Source organism: Chlorocebus sabaeus, chromosome 8 (assembly GCF_047675955.1).
Source record: "Chlorocebus sabaeus isolate Y175 chromosome 8, mChlSab1.0.hap1, whole genome shotgun sequence".
In the NCBI taxonomy this organism is placed as follows: domain Eukaryota; kingdom Metazoa; phylum Chordata; class Mammalia; order Primates; family Cercopithecidae; genus Chlorocebus; species Chlorocebus sabaeus.
Genome location: NC_132911.1, coordinates 76,534,839 through 76,559,552, shown reverse-complemented (window position 1 = coordinate 76,559,552; position 24,714 = coordinate 76,534,839). Strand labels below are relative to the sequence as shown.

General features: G+C 37.4%; 1 protein-coding gene across 1 annotated transcript in view; it reads right to left on the bottom strand.

Annotated features, from left to right (window-relative positions):
* Positions 1–24,714, bottom strand: part of KCNB2 (potassium voltage-gated channel subfamily B member 2) — a 408,762-nt gene that overhangs the window by 364,948 nt on the left and 19,100 nt on the right. Inside the window, exon 2 of the mRNA XM_008000864.3 lies at positions 12,672–13,343. Within this exon, the coding sequence (XP_007999055.2) occupies positions 12,672–13,250 (579 nt within the window). The 5' untranslated portion in view covers positions 13,251–13,343. The remainder of the gene's footprint in view (positions 1–12,671; positions 13,344–24,714) is intronic.

Genomic DNA, 24,714 nt, shown 5'->3' with positions numbered 1-24,714 from the left:
TGTGACTGTGCCAGGTGCGTGCAGGTGTGGCTGCAGCTGGTATATGAGGCACATTTGTGCAAACTAGAAAAAAATGATGTCCCTTCTGGATGGATATAGCCATGTGGAAACACTCTGCTGAGTTCAGTGAACAACCTGTCTAGGAATGGTTGGTAGTCTGCAACACCTGGGGCACTGTGTTTGAGAAGTGGTAAGGCATGTGGTAATATAAGAGGGTTGTGAGGCATCTTAAATGCAATGCTAAGGAGTGTGGACTAGACTGCAGGCAGTGGGGAATCATTGAAGTTTTTAATTCAGGAGTGGCCCACAAGAAAAACATATCTTAATTCTGTTGGCTAAATGGCGAATGGATTAGGATTAAGGGGGGAGGCCGGGAATGAAATGAAAATGTCCAGTTCATGACTTACAACAGTAGTCCAAGCATGAGATGATCGAGGTCTAGATCACAGCAGTGCATCCAGTGGTCCTAACTCAGTAGAAAAAGAATAGGATAAGTAAAGGTAAAAGAGCTTGCAATAGGGACAAAGTGTAGATTTAGTGGGAAATGGAAGGGGGCTCCATGGTTGCAAATAGTATTCAAGATCCCAAGGACAGACTAGTTTTATCCATATGCTAACAGAGTTCAAAATGTCAAACATCTAGGGTGGAATTTATGATTCACTGTTGTCCTGTGGGATAGCAAGTGGGTAGGGTATAAGATGATTTTAAGTGATAAACCAAAGCCTTCAGTGAATATCAAGAAGTGATGAGAATATTGGACAATGATGGGAAAGGAATGAAATATACAACTAGTAATACAACTGTGGGAAAGCCAGGCTGTGGCTAGATTGGGTATGAATATCAAATATGGCATTAGTGTGGGCCACTCGACACACATTTGATATTTCTGGGTTTCAACTCTCTAATCTCTGTAACACAATTAATGATGTGTTCTCATAGGATTGATATAAAGTAGTGTTTGGCAAACTATGGCCTGTGGGCTAAATTCACCTGCTGTCAAGCTGTATAGGAATCCAGCTACTTCCATTGGTTTCCATAGTGCCCATGGTTGCTTTCTCACCACAACAGCAGAGCTGAATAGTTGCAACAGAAACCTTATGGCCCACAGAGCAGAAAACAGTGATTCTGTGACCCTTTACAGAAAAAGTTGTAGAGTCAACACCAAAAATCACCAAGCTCAGTGTATGGCACATAGCAGACACTCAATATAAATATAAATTTCTCCCCTCCTGCTGTTTTGAGAAAGTCATATTAATCACTGAGGGGACGTGAGAAAGTACTTTTCACTTCATGACCCTGGCCTGCAGGGAACAAGTTCCTTTTCTTCCCCAGGTTGGGAAGGAAGTAGTATTGTTAGAAAAGAACTGGTCTCAGCATAAGAAGATATAGTAAGGGTTGCAAGAACACTCTGATGATACTAGGAAGTTGTATCCATGCCTCACAGAGGACTTTGAAAACAGAAGCTAATACAGCCTTGTGAAAAGCATCTGTTACTGTATTAGGTATCAATTAACAGTCCCTTTCCCCAGAGTTAAATTTCTGCTCAAAACAGAAGGCTCTGGGGATAGTGACGCTATTATGAGAAAGCGGAAAGTAAAACCAGCTTAACTTGCACAGCCCGAGTTCACGGATTAAGGGAGGGCAGACGGTGGGTGAAGAAGCAGCTTCTCTCAAAGGGAGAGGAAAATTATTATGTAGATGCTGATTTTAAAGAGTTGATGAGAGAAAATTCTACCTTGTCTCAGCCTCCAATGCTTTAGGATAAAGAAAAACACACACCTCCTTTATAGGTTAAAATCCAAACGAAATTCATTTGGAGGGTGAGCTAGCTTCTTCCATTCAGACTCTTACAATATTCAATTTTGTGAAAATTTAAGTAGACATCAACTCATGAAAAGATTTACAACCAGATGAAAAAGAAATGTGAAGTCTGATTGGAGCCAAAGAAATTCAATAGAAAATCAATAGCTGTTCAGTAAAGTATAACCCAAACAGTCCTAGGTGAGGAAGGCTCTCGAGGGGCTCAGTGCGGCTCTGAGCAGAGCAGGCAATGGGACAGGAGCTAAGAAGCAGGTATGTAGAAATTAACAGAACCTCCTCAGACAGAGATAAAATAATGGCTGAAGGAAGAAAGAAAGGCATTTCCTTATTTGGGCCGTGTTGCAATGAAAATGACATCTGGATATTTTCCAAATTCCCATTGGTGGCAATATGGTGCCTTAGAGAACTTCTTCTGCACAGAAAGTACACCATGAGGCCACGCCACCACAGCCAGGTCAGATAAACAGCAAAGGCCTGTCATCTGATCTTCAGGCTCACTTATTTTTAAATGTATGCATCAAAGTGCAACAGGGGAGAAAAGCTCATCAAAGCTTTGGCATTTGCCAAATAACCAAGACGGGTAAACAAAGAATCCAAAACAGTTTTTTTCAATTATAATATTTATTTATTTAAGCTCATAAATACACTTGACATATTGTTAAAATCTGCCTATCAAAACGGTTTACTGCCTTAAAGTTTCCTCAGGCTAATCTGTATATAAAACTATTTTAAAAAGGTGTATGTGACTAGCACTTGGTAAATATTCCATGTAATTTAAAATATTTATAATGGCTCATAAGCTAGAGTCTGAAAAATAAAGACCAGGACTTAAAGCAGATTTTTTTTTGCTTTGAATTTTAATATTACTCATAATGCAATAACTTTACTTATATAACACAATAATTTTCACACCTGCAGAATTCTTTTAAGAAATATAATAAAGTATGTCAGCTTTTTTATATAGCAAATATGAATGGCAAATTCATGTTATCCTAGACTCTGGCCTACTATTTCATATTTTCACTGCATACATAGTTCATTCCATCTGTAGTATGGCAAATTATCACCTTTCGAAAATAAGATTACCTACTAATGTTTTTCTGCCTGTAAGCTAAAACATGCTCTGAAACAGAACAGGTTGCTCACCTCAAGGATATTATGTAGGGTCTCTGCTAGTTTCCCAAAGTGAAAGAAAATTGCCATTGTATTAATGAAATACATCTAATTTATCACAGCATGAATCTGTTGCTGTTCTTCATAGTGTCATTGATTTATTTTTTAATTCAACCAAATCCTGAATAAAACTACATGCTCTGACATGAATGCACAAGTTAGATAGTCCTATATAAAATGTTGCCAGAAACAAATGCAATTCTAAGATTCAAACTAAAATCTGAGTGTTTTACAAAATCTATATTTGAAGAATCCATTTGGTTGAGAACTTAGATGACATCAGATAGGACAACTGCCCTTCAATATTCCAAATTGAGCTCTAGATAGTATATTGATTAAAGCTAAAACGATGACTTGAAGGCCAGGATTCTTCCTCTCCTGTGCAAATATCCTGAGGTTGGCTGCAGTGACAGATGCTACAACCAAGCAAACTCATCTGGAGCTGCACCGGGTTGACGTGGCTGTCCTTGGCACTGCTGTGGCATAGGCTTGAAGTAGCTATTTAAAGTGGCATTCAACACTTGTGGTTGCATCATGAGTGACTCAATGAGAGAGAAGTTAAAGCATGAAATCTAGGGTGTCAATGACCTCTAGCGTCCTGAAACAAAATCTTGGGAGACTAATAAAAATATTTCTTCCTTCTATTCTTGGACCATTAGAGCACTTCCTATGAATTTTCATGCCCTATCAGGTTATCACAAAAGTTTGTATTCTGAATGGGCTGACTGTCTTATGTGGATGACAAAGTTGTATCTACTCTAAATTGCCAAATACATGCTGAAGTTCATTGCTTTTTCTGCAGGTGGGTTCTTTATAATAGAACATACTCTAATGGAGAGGTGGTAGTATGTAAGAGTAACATCTCTCTTTCTCTCTCTCTCTCTCTCACACACACACACACACACACACACGGGCACATACAATAGACTTTGTCTGGGTACCACTCAGTGAGGGCTGCTGCTACCGGCTTCAGCCACCCTAGACACAGAAACTTGACGACAAACATCAGTTGGGTTCAGGTACCTGTCCTTAGTAATATCCACAGGAATTCCTTTACTTAAAACTTTCTAAAGACATTAAAGGAAATGATTTAAGTGTAAAAATACACTCATTTTATGCATTAGTTAAGGAGTTAACTTAAACCTAGATATATACACAGCCTATAAATAAATACTATATAGGTGGAAAGTCTGTTATAATTCTGATGTTAGTTCCTAGTATCTCCTGGAAAAACTTTAGAGAGATGAAAGCAAATGTCTTCCTCTTCTATTTTTCTGTTTCCTGCCTCTGTGCCAGTTACTACATGTCTCTGTTCCTCATTCATCCATAAGTAGCTGTTTTATTCTAGCTTCATTATGTTTGTGTTAAGCCTGACAGCAATTGCAGAGAAGTCTCAGTTTCTTCAAGTCCTTCAACGTTCTGCTTATAAACTCTAAAGTGATCATCAACTACAGTCCAGGAGACACTGGGAAAGGAGGTTAAGAAGTGGATGTTGCTGATAGATACAGTAAGTGCAGCTTGCCTCCAATGCCCACATACTATGTGGAACAGCTTGCTGGTGTGGCATGGGGTCACCTTCATCTTTCTCTGTCCTCCTGCAGAGGGAGGAAGGATTTTAATGACCAAACAGGCTGTTAATGGGCAAAAATAATTCCCAAGCTTACTGCTATCTTAAAAAGCTTCTACCACCTCTTAGAATACCCAGATAGAATATTTTTAATAAGGGATGTGTCCTGAGAGCTTTATAAATCTCTACTATGCCACATAATCTCCCTTATAGTAACATTTAACAAGAGCTAGCACAAATAACAACGAGGAGAAAGAAACAAATTGAGTAGAGTGGACAGCGTTGGGTGACCAGCTAAGCTCACTCCCTCTGAAAGTCACTAGCTCCTATACACCAAGCTCACATTATACATAATGCAGATTTATGCCTCAGGGCATTACAGATTACCGAATGCCATGGAACTCTGTGGTTCTTCTCAAATAGAATCAAACCACCAATGCTAACTCAATGCTCAAAACAAAAATAACTATTGTAATCTATGGTTATTTCATGAATTGTATTTTAGCAGCTGTTTTGTTTTTTCCTTTAGAACCATGTTTTGATCACAATTTTTTTTCAAATCAACTTTGTTAATTATGATAAAGGAAAACACCTTCCTTTATCCAAATGATCAATTCAAATGGGTATACAGACAGAGTCTCTAAGTTAGGAATGGCTCTTACTTGGGGTCAGTTAAAATGTCAGGTAGCGCCAGAAAGGCAAGTTTTAAAAATTATGAACATATTTTGTTTATGAATTTCAAACTCTAAAAAATTGTAAGATTGTCATTTGTTAATTAAATAATTTGAAACATTTCATGGAAAACAAAGCATTCTCTAGAGTTACTGTGATGATTTAAAATACGTTTCTTTTGGTTCTGTTTTTTGCTCTGAATTATTTTAAATTTTATTTGAATAATTAGTGTATGTATTTCTAGTGGACTGCCTTTTTTGTGGAACAAACTGGAAATGTAGAGGAATTAAAATTAATAAAGTGCCCAAAGCTGTTTAGTTTTCATGATTCAATTTATGCAATATTTAGCATTCAATAAAATATTCAATATTTTATATGTGATATGTAATATTCAATAAAACTGACTAATTCAACACTCCTTAACAAATAATCCTATAGGATTTCTGGGAAGAGAATATTTTGTTTCATATTATATGCCAAATATTTCTATAAAATATAAAAGTGGCTTAGAGAAAGGAAAATATCAGTGACATTCAGAATAGCATCGTCTCATGTTTAGTCCCAGTATAACTAACTGCTGTATCTATACCATATCACAATCATAATGATAATCAATAGTATGACTATTAGTATATCAATATATACCATATATATCAATGTATCAATCCTTATAAGATTCTCTGCAACGTGCTGGGGCGGGGGTGGGGGGAAGCTAAATAGTAACAGTATAAATAAACATGGATAAGACAATGACCAACCATCTCCTTGAGGAATCAAAGCAATTTCATGTACTTATCAGATGAACTTTCAGATTGAAGTTCCACTAGAGAACATAAATGCTTAAAAGTAAACAATACAGGGTGGCTACCTGAAGTCAAGGTATATGCCCCATGGGAAATTTCTTATAAACTCTTAGCATTTGGAAAGTATTTGTTTTTCTTCTTCCTTTTAATGATAAATAAAGCTCAGATAAGAAGACTTAATCAAAAACAGTATTCAAATCCTTCTAGAGTATTTCAAAGTGGACAGTGTTAAATATTGCAACCTTCCTTCATAATACTTATGCTTACCTAAAAGAGTAGATCATTTATTTTACAAACTTTCTCACTTGAAATAAAGAAAACAAACTTGCTAATAATCAAAGCAATGTATATAAATTTTCAAAGCCAGAATATTTAAATACTGCTGATGTACTCTATTTTGTGATTACACTAATATAGAAAGAACTCATTTTTTAACATTGAAAATGATAATTACTGTATTTATTGAGGTTTAAAAAATAAAGCTTGAAAAGAATCTGATGTCTTTTAATATTAATGAAAACTAATGATTTTTCTAAAGAGATGGAAAAACTGCTTGGAAATTAAGACTAGCCCTCTTCAGATGCAACCAAGAAGCAAAGAGGAATCAAAAAGTGCATGATTCTTGGGTAATTTACTTTTTCAAAAATATTCACTTGCAAGGTGATGACTTAGTTCATTGTGCAAACCGGGACCCTTCGAAGAGTAAAAAGAAACGCTATTAATAATTAGACATGGACAAAAGGTATTAGCCAAGACTATTTCCATAAAACCAGAACATATGGCACCCTAGGTTACAATGGGATGTGGGGGTGTGAGCTTTTTATGACTTCTTCTTCTTCTTTTCTTGCCCTTCTCTCCCATGACCAAATGTGGCCAACTGAACAGTGGTGAGTTTTCAGGGCAGCCTTTCTGGGAAAGCAGAGAAGCGTGGATCTAGAAATAGGATCACTACAGCTAAAAAACATAATATTTGAGACATTTAAACCAAAACCCAATGGTGTTTTCTATCTTATCTGTTTTATTTTCTTATGCCTTATTTCTTTCAGGTTTATGACCTGTTAGTCTTCTTGGATGATACACTTTATGAAAGGGAAAAGCAAAACTTCAAGCTAAACCTCTGCAGATTGGCCAAGTTCTTTTAAACTCTATCATCTGTTAACATCTCTGAACTCTCATGCTATGTTATTGGAAGAACACAAACAGCTTAATCTGTACAGATGGGATGCAAAGAGGAAAGGGGAAGAAAGGAAAATGGTAAACCACCAATAAAGAAACAGTGTGACTGGCATAATAATTAGCCCACTGCAGATAAGAATGAGAGTACTGCTCAGTACAAAGAGGTGCCTCAATGCAGAGGAGAGCACTGCACGGTACACAGAGGGGCCTCAATGTAGATGGGTTTCTGTGTTGTTCACACTGCATCATTTCATGTTTTTGGCTCATTTTTGGTTTTAAAGCCTATTGTTATATTTTCTTACCACTAAGATGGCCATCAGAAAACTAAACAAAGTGTTACACAGCCCAAGTTGTTCACTTGGCTGGATCTACTTACAAGCATAACATGTGAAAATTCTGTTCTTGAACTGAAAATCATTTATGATTCTGTTCCAATGCCTTCCTTCATTTTTCATTCAAAGCATTAGAATAACTGATCCGTACACTATAAATAGAATGAGAATGTTATGTATTCTTTCTCCCTTGATAAGTACACAGTAGTTTTTGTTTTATTTTGATTTATTTTCTTTTTACTATTTCTGTGGCTTGAAAGGCCTACACTCTAATTTAGTTGGAATAGGGAGATAGTTCTCAAGGAGTTATCAACAGGGCAACCAAACAGGTATCAGTATCTAAGAAACTCATAATTTGGACTCCTGGCTCTGCGGAGAGCTGAATTTCCACGCACAGACTGCCCATCTGCCACCACCAGCTCCCGACTTGATCCAAGGATGGCTATGGTCTCCTGGCCCTTCAGGTGCCGTGCTGCATCGTGCCAACAACAATGGACCTGTGGATGTATGCAGGGACTAAGATGCAGGCAAGAAACACGGTCATCTCCTTCCCTCCGTTCCACGCATTTTCAGGGAGAGAAAACTGGTGCTAGTGAGGAGGAATAAAAAAACTTACATAGTACCATCATTTGTGGCCCTCTGAACTCCATTTTTCAGTTTAACTTAATTTTTCTCTGTAGGGGGCTATTGAGGAAAAAAAGTGGAGAAATATTTCTCTAGTCAATCATTCCCCACTTTTCTTAAACTAAAATAAAGCCAGTTCCTGAGGGGCACAAGAGATGTATGCGTGTATGTGTGTGTGTGTGTGTGTGTGTATGTGTGAGAGAGAGAGAGAGAGAAAGTGAGTGAGAGAGAGAGGAGGAGGGGGAAGAGCAGTGGGGGAAAGGGAGGGAGGAAGTGGTGGCTATGCACAAATGAGGAAACTTAGGAGTGGAAAGCAGGTCCTAAACAATGCCCCCACTTGACCTGTATGCTTCCCCGAAAAAGCTGCTGTGTGCTCTCACTGTTTGGTTCAGACGAATACAAAAGTGTTTCCGCAGATTTCACCTCCTGCTGTTCTTATCCAATAAGGGCTGCTTACATTCTAGCTTCCTGACCTGACACCTGAGATCAGCCTGTTGTCTGGCACTGCCCAGCACACACATCCACTTATGCTCTTAGAGGGAGTCTTCCCTCAGAGGACTCAGCCATGAGCCCAGATTCCTGGATTTGCCAGAAACCCAGATGATTTCCTTTGTTCTTGACCTTCTTAAGACATCCAAAGTGAGGGCCCTGTGTGGTACTGATGAGTCTAGTTTCTTTCACATCTCAGGTGGGCTGTGCTACTTCCTGATTGTTGTTTCATCCCAAAGGCTGAGAATATTGCCTGCCACAAGACCCATTTCTCAAACATGCTTTTAAACACCTTTTAGACTGACGTCACTATAAGCAATATTTACAGGGAAATAGCTACTGCAGTTTACTTGGGAAGAAGCCAAGGAAAAGAAAGAAAAATGTTTCCAGTCCACAGACTGACTAAATTGCCATGACCTGGAAGAGGTACAGGATCAAGTTGAATTCCAATTTTTGCCCAAGAAGCTGGCAGCAAGTTGAGCCCTTTTCTTCCCCTTGCATGATCCTATGAAAGGCACACTAAAGTCAGCAATTCCTGTCATGGTAACCCAGGGAGTAGTTCCAGTCATGCCCTGGGCCCATTCAGCTGAGCCACACATTCATAAACCACCTCAAATTAAACTGTGTACATTATTTCTGTATGAGGGCATGTACAGTCACCAACATACACTGACAAGAGTCAAAAAAGACAGAGTCCATCATACAGATATAAACCTGTGTCCCATTACCAAATCACACCGTATCCCAGAGAACTAAGAAATGAGTATTTCTATTCTCTCTGTCATTATGTTTTGAATAGCATGATTATATTTCATGGTTTTATATATGTGTGCAAAAATGTTAATTTGTTAAATGTAATATTTCAGATATACCACATTGTTAAACCCCGTTTTGGCTTTTTTTCAGGTATTAATACACCAGAACATCCAAGTAAGTGAAGTGGCTCCTTATGTGACACCAGGGAACATGTTCCAAACGAGTTGACTTGTTATTGTCAGAGAAATACCCAAAGACAAAAATAGTAGGTCAATTGACCTTGTAATAATTTTTTATATCATAGGGGATGCATATAGCATGGGCTGAACAATTATTGCTTAACTGATTATTGAGTATTTATTTCATATCAAAGAATAGATATTTTAGCCTGTTATGCAACACCTGATAGAGAGGGTCAAATTTTTCCTTCCATACTAGGGATTTGGCAAATAATCTTATAGTTTTTATACTTTCTTCATTACAGGAATCTATTAAGTTATACAAAAACTGAAAGAGAAAAACACACAAACATTTTCAATGATATGAAATCCCAGTTCAAGAGAAGAGAATATTTTAAGGACATTTTTAAATTCTGGAAAGAATGGAGTGTCTAAGTACCTACTTTCATGTGTGTGGCACACATAGAGCATATGTTCGACTAAATTATCATACTGAATAAGCAAAAAACTGGAAAGGCAAGGTCCACAGATATTCTGCTTCAAAGCTATCTTACCTCCTAAGCAAGTGAGGACGAACACGAAGGTTCTCAGCATTCCTACACAAGGGCTTCACAACATAGGAAAGAGCCTGATGTACCCACACAATAAAGTAAATAGTGAGGGCTAGAATATCACCCTACTGCAGCTGTAATATTACTAATTTTTCTTAAGTTGTGAAAATACTATCCACACATACCTGCATTACCACTCCCCTCACAAAGAATTACTCCAGAAAGAAAAACAAACAAACAAACAAACAAGTTATAGGACTCGAGAAGAGTACAGGAAAAGGTAGTGGTTTATATAAGACATGACACAGAGCTATTTTTAAAAGGCTCTAAACCTCAGACAAACGAACAATAATTTCACTAAACTACTATGTAATCAAATGTAAATAATTTCCATAATATTTCACTATTCAAACAGAGAGGAAAATGCAGACATATAAACAAACATAAATCCTGTATGGAAATTTAGTAAAGAATCAACTTATCGTGAAGATTGACTTAGCTTGATTAACAATGTGGAAACAAATTTACCATTTATAACTGCATAAAATTTTCCAAAACCAATGTCTTTGGCTGCTGGGTAGAGTTTGTAGGTAGATTTCTTGTCTATTCATACAGACACAATTTGAAGCAAATTTAAATATTATGTTGGATGCATATGTAAAGGTCTATTGTAATGAGCCGTGGTCATAGTTACCTTCTTAGAGATTAAGAAACGGCTATTTCTTCTAAAATTTACAGATTAAATGAACTACCTTGTGTAGGAAATCAGGTTATTGACCTTATTCTATCCTTGTGAGAAATTCTTTGGGAAAATATACATATATCTTAAATTTTTTCTGTAACAGTACTTAACTTTAGATATAGGTTAATAATGTCATTATGAACAAATAAACTACAGTAACCTTTCAAATTGTCTTTGACTTAATTGCTTTATTTTTATATAGTTGGCTAACTTTCTCTGGAACTTTTGATGGAACAATGATTTATTCCTTAGTTGCCTAAAGGCTTGAAAGAACTCATTTAACACCCACAATACTCACTTAACTCCAGAATCTGTCTCATTCATTTTCAAAATTCACTCCATATTTTTAGTAGTAACTCAAGTATGTACCTAAACACTTGATATTGGAAAGAGCAGTAGCCTTTCTCAATCAAAACCCACAAATGTGGCACATTTATTTTTTTCTTACAAGTTAAGTGAAAGGAAACAACTTATCCAAAACTACAAAAAAACCTAAAGTCTTCCATTTGCCACAAAATAAGCATTTCTTTGTTATAGACAACAGATATTATTTTATTTCACTTAGGTGCATGTCCTGGCTGGAAAGTAAAATGCCTTTAGAAGTCAACCAGAAAGAAAACCAAACAAAAAGCAGTTTTACGATCATCTGCATTAGCTGATTATTTACATTATTTATGTGCTATAGATTATCATGTAGAATCTTAATTTCCAGTCAAAAATCTCATATGGTCTATTACAAATTCTGAAATCATTACCGTTTACAAGAGAGAATATATTAGAAAAAACAGTAAATAATCAAAAGAATCCATGTGATGACACACTCTTCCCTTCTCCATTCCGTACTCCATTTTCATCCATTATGCACAAAATGTCAATACTATACTCCTGCAGCTAAAGATGGCTTTTTGAATTTTTACTTATCATTCATACTGCAATACAGAACTAAATATATGGAGTGGAAATTGGTTTGGGCTAACCTTGAAAGCTCTAGATAAAATTAGACAAACAGAATCACACAGTTGAATTACATACTGGAATTAGTGACAAAAAAATTACTATGAGATTTAGATATATGCAGTCACAATGGGAAAATATGAATTTGCCTTCATTTTAAGCAAATGCTTTATGAACTCAGACATGGTAATACCTCAATTGTAAAAAAAAAAAAAAAATTCAACAACAGTCAGAAACATGCACTGTTAAAGGAGGCCTCACAAGGTGGGTACGTGGATGCATTCTGGACATTGACTCATTTTTTACACAGCTTAGTAAAACAGTCCCTTCCTCATGTGTGTGGTGTCTGCCCTCTGAGCTACCTGGGGCCATGCTCTCGTCTCTTTCCTTGAACCTCTACAGAGCCAGGCTAAGAGGTACCTCCTCTCCTTCCAGTGACAGTACCTTACCTTTGTTTAAGATGGAGATCAGGCCCTCATCTTCCACAAGACTCAGTGCCTGATGAGTCTGAGCTAGTGCTTTCTCCTCAACCTCCAAGTCACCAACATGATACAGCGCCAGGAAAACGAGGACTCTCTTTCATCCTCTGTTGCCCATGCACCTTTCTACAGACAATAATTATTATTTATGAAAGGGTAATGCCACTTTATGACATTAACCAGAATGAATTACTATATTGGACTAAATAAGATTTTGGAAAGGAGTTTTTCACTGTCTGTGTAGCCATGCTTTGTTCTGTGTTACTAAAACAGTAAAAAAAGTTATACTCTCTTGCATGTAGGTAGCATCTTTTCTGACCATACACAGGCAAGCAATACCATGGGTTTCATACCTTTGCAGCCACTGATGAGTTAGGTTTCTCCAGCAAGTCCCACAGTTTCTTCCTTTTATCAGGGCAGCAGGTATTATCAAACTCTTCTCCTTCTCGCTCTCGCATAGTCTCTGCCTCTCGCCTCAGTTCTTCGTTCATTTGTTCTTTTTTTTGATGATATCTGGCCTGGCAGCAGGACTCTAAGTAGATCTCATCAATCCCCCAGTAATCAAGTTCTTGGCCAAAAGAAAGTGCACACATTTCTTCCATCATATGGAGTTTCCCTGTCCGGTAGAAATTTAAAATGGAAGTGAAGGCTCCTGGATGCCGATCAAAGAAATACTCGTTCTCGTTCAGATTATAGTCATCGCACACTTCCAGGAGGCTCTCGTGTGTGTTGCAGTCTCGAAGCTTCCCCAGGCGCGTCCTGGGCAGCCTGTCCAGCGTTCTCCACAGGACTTCGTGGTTGAGGCCCCCCACGTTGATTTTAACTCTCCTGGAGCATGTTTTGCTCCGGATAATGTCCACAGGCTCTGGAGGAAGAGAAAGTGTCGACCTTGAAGTCTTCCTGTTTAAGCCTGGGGGAGCCTTTTCTGCCATTTTGAACTGGACAAAGCCGCAGAGCCAGGATCCTTAAAAAATGAGGTCAACTGAAGCAATATCCTTCTGGGGCAGGCATTTCCACTGACAAAGCTGGAAGAAAGCAACAATCACTTGGTAACTTGCATTTTCCTAGAGTATTTCCTGTTCTATGGGATCATTCTGTTGTTACAACCAGAAGGTACAATATTAACGACTGAATACAACCAGAAGGTACAATATTAACGACTAGATACTTTTGGAGATATACATCTTTCCTTTAGGATATAGGAAAGGGGGGAAAAGACAACACAATGTACTACACAGAAGAGGCTGTGTATTCAATGATATATACCTATAGGCGGGCAACTCCCAAACATGTCATGAGAGACCTCTTTCTCAAGCTGCAGACTAAAATATCCATGTGCTTGATCAACTCTTTTTTTTGAGACAGGGTCTCTCTCTGTGACCCAGGCTGGAGTGCAGTGGCACCATCACAGCTCATTGCAGCCTTGATCTCCTGGGCTCAGATGATCCTCCCACCTCAGCCTCCCAGGTACCTGGGAAATGCCACCACATTCTTGTATTTTTTGTAGAGACGGGGTTTCTCCATGTTGCTCAGGCTGGTCTTGAACTCCAGGGTGCAAGCAATCCACCCACCTGCCTCAGTGTTCCAAAGTACTAGGATTACAGGGTGAGCCACTGCACCTTGCCCTGATGAACTCCTTCTAGATAAACCACAGACATCTTAAGCTAAACTGACCAAAGTGCCAATCTCCCTAACCAGTTCCTGATCATTCTCCATCTCAGATTTATGGCCTTCCCCATCCCATACCCAGTCACCCTCACTAAAACTCTGTGAAATCCCAATCCGTCTGTCCACATCCAAATAAGCACCAAGTCTTACCAATTGTACCTCCTAACCATTGCTTAATGCCTCCAACACTGTTACGAAGGTTCCCATTACCACAATGCTGGTTCGAATCCTCAGCATCACTTGCCTAGACTTCTTTTCCTTTCTTTTTTTTTTTTTAAACAGAGTCTCATTCTGTAGCCCAGGCTGGAGTGCAGTGGCACAATCTCAGCTCACTGCAACTTCTGCCTCCTGGGCTCAAGTGATCCTCTCACCTCAGCTTTCCAAGTAGCCGGGACTACAGGCTTGCACCACCATGCCAGGCTGATTTTTTTTTTTTTTTTTTTTTTTTTTTTTTTTTTTTTTTTTTTTTAGAGACAGGGTCTCACTATATTTCCCAGGCTGGTCTGAAATTCCCAAGCTTAAGCAATCGGCCAGCCTTGCCTACACTTCTAATACAGCCTTAAATTGGATCCCAAACTCGGGTTTTGTCCACCTAAAAACCATTTTCCACATAGCTATTAAAATGCTCTGCTAAGATACAAATTTGACCTTGCCACTCACATGCTTTAAATCCTGCAAAATGACATCATTACTGGAATTTTATTTTTGAAGTCCTACCAGCACTTTAAAGCCTAGTCAGTCCTAGTAGGTCCAGCCTCCTCTCCACCTTCACTTTTCATCTTTCCCTCATCACTATATTCCAGCAACCCCAGACTGCACACAACATTCCCTTTCAAGCTCCTGGCCTTTCCATATTGTGTTTTGGAAACATCTTTCTTGTTTCCTTCTGACTAACCAGTACTTGCTTTTCAAGACTCAGCTCAAACCTCACCTCCTCCAGAAAGCTCTCCATAATATTCCCACTGTGGGATCATGAAACTTCCACCATACCATTGCAATACACCTTTCCCATAGTATGCTGGGAACTCCTGAGGACAAAGACCATCTTTTCTATTATTATGTTCCTATCACCAAGCACAGTGCTTATACAGTGTAGGAGTTTAATAAATATTAAACAGTTAATCCATTCCATAATTATTTTCCACAAGAGAGCTGACCAAAGTAATCTATGTGGCCAGAAGATGCAAAAATGGAGTTATTGGGATCACTTATTTAAAATGCATCTGTGTTTATATGTATATATAATATACATCAGAACGTGTGTGGGTGTTGTGTGTGCGTGTGTGTGTGTATGTGTGTGTATTCTTCTGCTTCACGGCTCTTTTCTCCTGTGTACTAATTCTTTAAAGTATTACTGCTCTTGTAGTCCCTCTTATTGATCTGTTATTCTGATCTGTAGCAGCAAGCATCTTCTTAGTTATCTTCCCCTATAATGTTTTTGCAGAAAATCATAGAGCTTCAAGCAATTCATCCAGAATACCACCTTTAATATAAAACATCATGTTTCACACAGTAAACAGCTTATACTAAAGGGAAAAACTATTAGATTTAAGAGGTCCTTATAATTAGAACTCTCTTTTAAGATACACACCAATTTCTGCATGCCCCTGGCTTCTCCATCCTGCAAGTTAAATTTATTTCTCCATCTGGAGGCCAAAGATCCTCTTGAATGAATACAAGACAACGTAATGAAAAATGTAGATGGACTATGTAAGAATTATTTCAAATGTGGCCAATAAATATACTTGCAGCAGGAGTTTTTTCAACTACAGAGTTACAGGAATATTTTCAGCATGCGCACACACACACACTTTCATCACACATGACAAAAATGCTTATATTTACAAAAATAAGAATATCTATAATGACTGAGTAAGCAACTTAAATTCTCTGGGCTTGAATTTTCTAATCTACAAAATAAAGACAATGGTATCTATTTCATGCACAGTATTATGATGATTAGATGAGATTGTTTATGTGAAATGCTCACTACAAGGAGGTATATCTGAATAGAATAAGAATATTCATATTTCTTCCTAAAGTTTGGTTTCCAAGCACTGAAAGAAAACTAAGATTAAAGCTATATTAGTTTCTATTAAATAAAGTCTAGCTTTTAAATTTTCTCTTTACATATATGTTCTGTCTTTCCCATTGAATTATAAGTAAAGGCCTGGGATTGTGGGTCCAAACTTTTCTCTACTGAGCACTGAACCTACACGTAACAGGCACCTCATAGCATCTGTCTTTGTTGCCACTGATGTTCATGTTCTAATTTTATATTCAGGTGATGATGAAACATATATATGTTAAAAATTGAGCAACACTATCAGGATCAGGCAAAAACAGCTGAAAATATTAGAGATGGGGCAATTCTAGTCATTCATCTGAATATGGAGTCTCCATTAAACAACTTAGTTGTAGGTACACTGACATCTCAACAATCAATCATCGAATTGTCCACATAAATAACAAACTGTGGGCTGATGCAGTTTGAATTTGAATACAAATACAAATAAAATAAATGTACTTTTTTTGAACACCATGTCTTATGCTAATATGAAGATAAATCATTTTTGAACTGATTATAATTTCAGATAAGAGGTTTCCCAGGAAGAGAATTAACTCCAGAATGACACAAATATGTCATTTGTTTGTGGTGAAGGGCATGGTGTGCCTTGCAATTTTGAAGAAGTCATTAAAAAAGGAAATGCTATATCATAGTCACTGGTAGGTCACTATTTGTCTTAAATAATTTCACGTGCATTGTGTATAGTGAATTTTCCTTTTTGTAGGGTGTGTGTCTCAAGTGAAGAGAGGTCATAAGACTTAAATTTCAAAACATCTTCTTCACTGATCAAGAACTTTCTATTATAAGAAATCCAGTGTTGATTACAAGTCCCGCAAAAAAAGACACACTGAAATTCAATGCCCTTTTTTGATAGCAGGGATAGAGAAACTAAGGGTGAGAAAACGGCCTGTTGATTTGATTTTCTTAAGATTTAAAGATGATCTGCTCTATTATTGTTACCATGGTTAAAAGATTTTTTATTCTCTCTGGGCAGAATGTTCTGCTTGTTACCTGATAAAGAGCGCAGGCTCAAAGGCATAAGTTCCTGAGCAGTTGAAGAGCTGTGAATAGTGTTCCAAAAGTTAATCAAGCCTTCAGAATAAGCCTATAATAAATGCAAGCTGCAGAGCATAAGCCCTGATCAACAGTGCCTTTGAAACTTTCTGCTTGATTGCTTGCCTTTCTCCCTTCTATTTCTTCTTCTGTGGGTTTCTCTCTTACTTTCCCCCATGTCTGTTATGCCACATACTACCTATCTTTCTTCCTTTGCTTTCCCTCCTTTCCTGTCCTGATCCCTAGATATTTCCATCCTCACAGCCCCTTAAACAAGCACAAAACCAAACTATATTTTTTCAGACTTATACATACTTCATTAAGTTTACTGTAGCCAATCCTAATATAGAGGCCTCCTGGGCTGAAAATACCTTCCAGGAGATGAAAACATCTAAACAGAGTTGGAGGTCTACGGAATCATAAAAGTGGCTCTGTCTGAGGCTCAGGACACCTCAGTTCCGCATTGCCCTCAATTGCTAATTGAACTTTAATTTCTTCACCCATTAAGTGGTGGCATGTCCATGGCTAAAATTCTTTAATCTCCTATGACACTTAATTAATTTTTTCCTTTCACTGCGATTCTGCTCCTTTTACCTCCTCATGCCCTCCAATCACCATCCTTACTTCAGATAGAAATAAAGCTATCGTGCTGCTTCACAGTCAATGAAACATTTTCCATGTCTAGTTTCTTGAGGAAGATGGTTTTCATATTTCATTTCAAGAACCTTTACTTTAATATTTATCATGGCTTGAAACAGACTACCTTCAGAACATCATGAAAGTTTCATTTATTTTATTTAGTGTTTAGTTAATTTTCTATCGTTAACTTTTCATTTTAAATTTATGTCCTTTTCTGCCATATAAATTTTACTTCTAGCAATGAGTCTGCCAGTTCCCTGTGGGTAAGGGTATTGTGTTTTACGACCCTAGAGCGTTCGCAAAATTTACGTTTTTAATCTCAGTAATTAAAGTGGATATGATGTATTTTCTCATCATACTTTTGTAAGTGAATTTATGTCTATCATAATGATTTTTACCCCATAAAATTAATCATGCAGTTCAATTCTGTATATAAGTGTAATATAAAATGCAATAATTCAGTGCTTAAATTGTGTAGATATTATGCAACTGTGAATAATTTATAAACATAAATTGTCAGTATAAACAGAAGACACTTTTGTTTGAGACCTCAGAACACATGTTTTCATGTCAAGGGCAAAATCTTAGTGAATATTTTCTTTCAGCAGTTTGTTGATTTATTTCACCTCATTCAATTAATTGAAAGTTAAGCTTGCTACAATCAGTCAGCCAGCGCGAATGTACTCAATATCCCTTCATTAGTCTTCTAGAAAAAAAAAAAAGCAGCTCTGTAAACAATAAACAACAACAAACATTTGAATTTTGCACAGCTGCACCCTGCTTCTACAGCAGCGTGGCATTATGCTGCCACCCGCTCAGGGCCAAAACTGACAAAACACAACTTTCTCATCATGGCTTCTTAATTACAGCTTGAGGCTCCAGGTTTGGAGGGGGAGTGGGGTTTACTGTAGTCTCAAAAATACTAGCATTATGTCATACACTTGACACTTCCTTCATGGAGCCAGGCAGGGTAAGTCACATGTGCGATCCTGTGAAGATAAAAAGCAAACCTTTCTAAAGATGTAAGTGATGTTTAACATTTCATTTTTGTGTTGCTAGAACATGCTGAGCAGGCACTGCAAACAAACAGCTCTGAGACCTTTAAGTCTGTATCACTGCATATATAGCTCTAAGGCATTTTCTTAAATTTTCATGTACAGCATTAAGTAATAAGTTTCTGTAGAAACTATATTTCGGAGAACCACAAAATGATCTGCAGTAGATATCTGAAGAGAAAGGCATCGTAACTGTTAGCTGAAGATTAAATCAGTGTATATTTTTTAATTCCATTGTTGGCTGCAATTTTTAAAAGCACCTCCAAAATTTACTAATAAACAACCAATAACATTATAACAACCTAAAAACATATGTATATATTTATTTTTATATATATATATATATATTTAAAGTATATATATTTAAAGTAAAGTCCTGGAAATTTTCAGCTATTCTAAGAAATTCAACAAACCTGCAACCTGCATTACTTTAGAACCTGGTCAGAAGTGTTTAATAAATTTCATACTATTTATTATTTTTAATATATAAAATTCTAGGAATAACTGAAATGCTGTCCTTGTCCTTAGAAAGTGGAAGGTGACATTTCTTTTCTGCAATCGAAGGCTGCTAATATCAATTTCTTCCTCAACTTTAGCACAAGTATATACTCCTTAGTTTAAAAAAAAAATCAGAACTTTTTTGGGAGGCCGAGGTGGGCAGATCATGAGGTCAAGAGATAGAGACCATACTGGCCAAAGTGGTGAAACCCCATCTCTACAAAAAATACAAAAGTTAGCTGGGAGTGGTGGTGCACACCTATAGTCCAGCCACTTGGGAGGCTGAGGCAGGAAAATTGCTTGAACCCGGAAGGCAGAGGTTGCAGTGAGTCGAGACTGCACCACTACTCCAGCCTGGTGACAGAGTGAGATTCTGTCTCAAAAAAAAAAAAAAAAAAAATTAGAACTTTTATCCTTGATATAACCGATGCTTTTTTTAGATACACTCAGATGAAATCCTAAAAGCTTTCCTTTCAGTGGCCAAAGGAAGCATTGTGTTGCAATAAGAAGGGGACAAGACAAGTAATAAATAGGATATGTAATATGAGCATCTTTCAATATCATAGCTGTCTCCAAATTTATAAATAAACTATTTTGTTGAGACCCATAATATAATTTTTCTTCATCAGGATAATTATTTAAATAATTAGGCCCTAAACATATATGTTCACTAAAATTCACTAAAATTACAGAATAAAACACCAGATTTGGTTTTTAAAAAAATGGCCTTTTGTAAAACATAGCTGACCAGAAAAAAAAAAAAACCCTTCTTTATTCTGAAAAATATAATATTGAATTATAAAGCATCTTGGACCTTTTATAGACTACAAGGTATTGTGATGGCTGGAAATTTTTAGTATGCTTCAAAAGCACACAGAAAAGGGCTCAAACTTTTATATCCACATTCAGCTATTCAGCTACTGGGTTTTCTATTATGATGGTAAAAGTGCCCTTTATATTGGCACACAAGATGTGTCCTTCTAAATCTTTCCTTTTGCAAGTCTTCCCAGACTCACAGTGTAGTGAAGGGGATAAAGATGAAAGGTGATGAAAAAAATAAGGAAGGCAACCAACAGAGAATCTACTGGTACTACTGAAAGGAATGGGAAACCATGGGCCACCCAGTAATATCCTGAAAAATAAATCACGAACTTCAGTCACCACCTGGTATTCCATGTGGATGATACAATCCACTATTTGGGTGAATGACATAAATTTTACATTCCATTTGGATGTTTGGCATAAGATAGACTTAGCCTCTATGAAACCAAATATGGAAATCTTCATGAAATTTGGATAGGATTTGAACAATCTGTAAGGTCTCTTCCAGTAAAAATTCACTTTTAGATCGGGTAATGATTGGTCTGAAATGTTTAGTAGTAATATTCTTGAACAAGGACCGTTTCTCAGTTGGGCTCTGTCCCATAGTAAAAATACACTTTAAATTATCATTCTGTTCCTATTTCTCCATACTCAAACATGCTATAGGTAATGTGCCTGTATTAAAAGCTCAAATACTGAGAAGTCTCTACGACTTAAGTATTACACCATGCTTTATATACCTCCATGTTTTGAGACTAAAATCACAGAATGTGGCAGAAGGGAGTTTAGATATGATCTGGTCCAGTTTCTTTATTTACATCTTTTAAAACTGAGACTCACTGAGGTCACATGACTTGGCTGACCTCAGTTGATAGCTGCTGAGCTTGAACTAGAACCCAGATCTCTAGTTGTCTATAAAAGTCTCTTTCCATTAAATCCCACCTCATTATTATTTGCCATTCACCTTCTAGTCAGAGTTTTAAAAACCTTTTATTTCTTAATCTACCCCCATGTCAAAATACTAATCCAAACTACACCAAGTTGAGATGAATTATCTCCTACATATTGTTTGTTTCAGTAAAGGGTAATGGCCGCAGTCAGGCAACTTAATTGTGTGCTTGCAAAGAGAGGTGCACTTCCCAGAACTGCTCTTTCCTTACCTCTGCTTCCCTAGCACTGGTTTTGATGATAACAACCTCCTTCTGCCTTGGATCTCTCCAGTCAGCTCTGCACACTACAGCCCAAACACCAGCAGGTCAGCGCCATCTCTTGTAGAAGATGCTCCCATGGCTTCCTGGCTCTCAGGATTAAGACACAACACTGGCTGGGTGCGGTGGCTCACATTTGTAATCCCAGCACTTCAGGGGGCTGAGGCAGGTGGTTCATCTGAGCTCGAGAGTTCCAGATTAGCCTGGGAAACACGGTGAAACCCCGTCTCCACTAAAAATACAAAAATTAACCGGGCGTAGTAGTGCATGCCTGTAATCCCAGCTACTCAGGAGGCTGAGGCAGGAGAATTGCTTGAACCTGGGTAGTGGAGGTTGCAGTGAGCCGAGATCACACCATTGCACTTCATCCTGGGAAACAGAGCAGGACTCCATTTCCAAAAAATAAATAAATAAAATAAAATAAAGAAAAAAAAAAGACACAACACTATACAAAGACTGCAAGGTCTATCTTTCACTTACTTCTGTGCTTCAACATGTCCCTTGCTGTCCCCCACCTCCCCTCCCCCATTGTAGATCCTTCTTTCATTTATTTAATGTGTTATTCTCTCTCTTGTACAAATTGTACAAATTCCCAAATATATAGGGAATTTGTACGTCTTTCTTTTCCCTCTTCACCTTCAGATACCAACTCAAGGATCACATCTTATTGTTCCCTGACCTCCTTGACAATACAATAATCCTCTTATTGTAAGAACTTACAGAACTAGGTACCTTTCACCTGTAGTAGCATTTGTCACAACATCAATTTTATATTTGTTGGGATGATTACTTTGATTATTTGATAAATATACATCTTCTTCACTAGATTCTAAGTTCCTGGAGGGCAGGGATCACATCTGATCTTATTCATCATTGTGTCCCAAGTGACATGCAATAAATATTAGTTGACTAAAAGAGTAAATAATCAGGTTTAATTATTTCCTTCCTTATTTATTTAAAATTCAGTTTCCTCTTATTCCTGCTACCTCATGTTACCTGCCATTCCCCAAATTCAATATGACTCCTATGTATGAAATGTTCTTTTCCGCATTTTCCACCTAATAAACTTTTACTCATTATTCAAGATCAAAAATAAGTACCTTCCCAGAAAGAATTAATCTTTCCTGCTTCAGTGGGTTAGAAGTTTGTTTTATCTATTATAATGCTTTTCTCATTATAACTATTCAATTAGAATCCTTTCTTATCATCCAGCAAATATGTATGAACCCCTATGCTGCTTGAGGCACAGTCTCTGACATGGTGCAGCTTATACTCTCATGGAGGTAAACAGATATTCTACAAACATGCAAGAAACTAACTACAATTCTAATAAAAGCAACAACAGCAAAGTACAAGTTGCCATGAGGGCTTAAATCTGGAAACATCTACTTGACATGAGTTACTAAAATTGACAAACATCTCTGTATCCATATTTGCATCTTTTGTACCTAGCTAGTGTGTCACCTAATATGAATGCTTAACACATGTTGTGGACTACCCCCCAAGAAATGAATGAATAAGTAATAAATTTCAAAGAACTAGTATCTTGTTTTGTTAGATATTTTGGTTAACATAATATAATACTACCAGTTATTATGGATAACCTCCAATTTATTTAGAAGTTCTGATGACCTTTATTTGCCAACTTTAACAAGGCCTGGGTCAAAAATAAGAGCTGGATTTCCTGGAACTAGGTAGAGAATAATTTGTACATATATAAAACTCTCTAGTAATTATTGTTGCCCAACAATGAACAGTGCTACCTCAAAAAACTACCAGACCCACTGCCTGGCAGTGTTCATGTAGACCCAGGTGATCACCCGTCAGGTATACACAGGAGAAACTCCTAGTCTGTGGAGGTTGACAAGATGGTCCTCAAGTGCCTTCTGTCACTGCGATTTTATGGTTCTGTGAGATTTCTGTGTGAATACTACTCGTCTACATCTTCGACTGGACTGATGAGGAATAGGAAAAAGTTGACTGTGGTAAATTTCTTAAGTTTAAAATGTTATACAAATGAATTTTCCGTTTCTCAGTTTTCATGTCTGGTGAGGGCCTCTTCAATATGATGGCATTTCCACCCAATTAAAAAAATAAAGAAAAGTAAAAGAGAAGAACGTATCAAAGTTAGTGAGTCCATTTTCTTTCTTCAAAATGTAAGCTTATACCTGTCAACAATGATCTCTTCTCTTTCTAAATAATAGAATGTATTTCCATGTGAAGCCTCAAAGGAATAATCCTATAATAATGGAAATACATGCTGGACAGTAACTGGGATGGGAAAATCATGTGAGGGGAAAGGTGAGAGTCTTTCCTGGTATATTCTAATCACAATACACAGGTGGCCATGTGCTATGGTCTGAATGCTTGCATCCCATCAGAATTCCTCTGTTGAAATCCTGCTTCCCAAGCTGATGGTATTAAGAGGTGGGACCTTTTGGGGGTGATTAGGTCATGAGAGCAGGGCCCTCATGAATGGGATTAGTGTCTACAGAACAGGCCCCAGAGAGCAGCCTGTGTCCTTGACACAGCAAGAAGACACCATCTCTAAGGAAGAGACCCTCACCAGACACTAAATCTGCCAGCACCTTGATCTTGAACTTCCCGTCCTCCAGAACTGTGAGAAATAAATTTCTGCTGTTTATAAGTTACCTAGTCTAAGATATCCTGTAGTAATAGCCTCAAAGGACTAAGATACCATACCTTCAGCCTCAAAGCAAATCACTTCCAAAATTCACCTTGGGACACTCGGCATAGCATCAACTGGAGGTCCCGTTTTTTCTTTCTCTGACTACTCATACTCAAAACACTGTGTTCTAGATTCAAGCATGAAAAACAAGTTTCTAACAAATCAATGATATTATGGAATTAATTTAAAAATTGAACTTTGTCACAATCGATTGTATGCTTTTTTCTATTCATTATTAGATATTATTTCTATTCATTATTAGACAGAAAAGGGAAGAGGTTCCCTGAACTATAGACACCACCATCTCCATATTCCTTGGGAATAATCTTTTCCATCCATCCTTGTCATTAGTGAGGATCATTAAACAGCATTTTTTTAACTATCCATCTGTGTATGGCACTTTATAAATATTCCTTCCCTCACCCCTGCCCCCTCGCTCAACCTACCATGTGTCTCTGTTGTGTAAAACACTGGAAAGCTACAACAATAATAAATAATTAATGGTAAAAAAGGCAGATGGGCAAGATGACCTACTAGCATCTATGAATCTTAGGATGTTAAATTTACTGCTAGAAATACAATTCAGCAAAATTTGATAAGAAAATATCAAAGCATTTGGTGAGGAACATGAACTCGTCAATTTCCATCAACATTTTCTAAAATAAAAATGTAAAAATTAGGGACCACAGATGGACC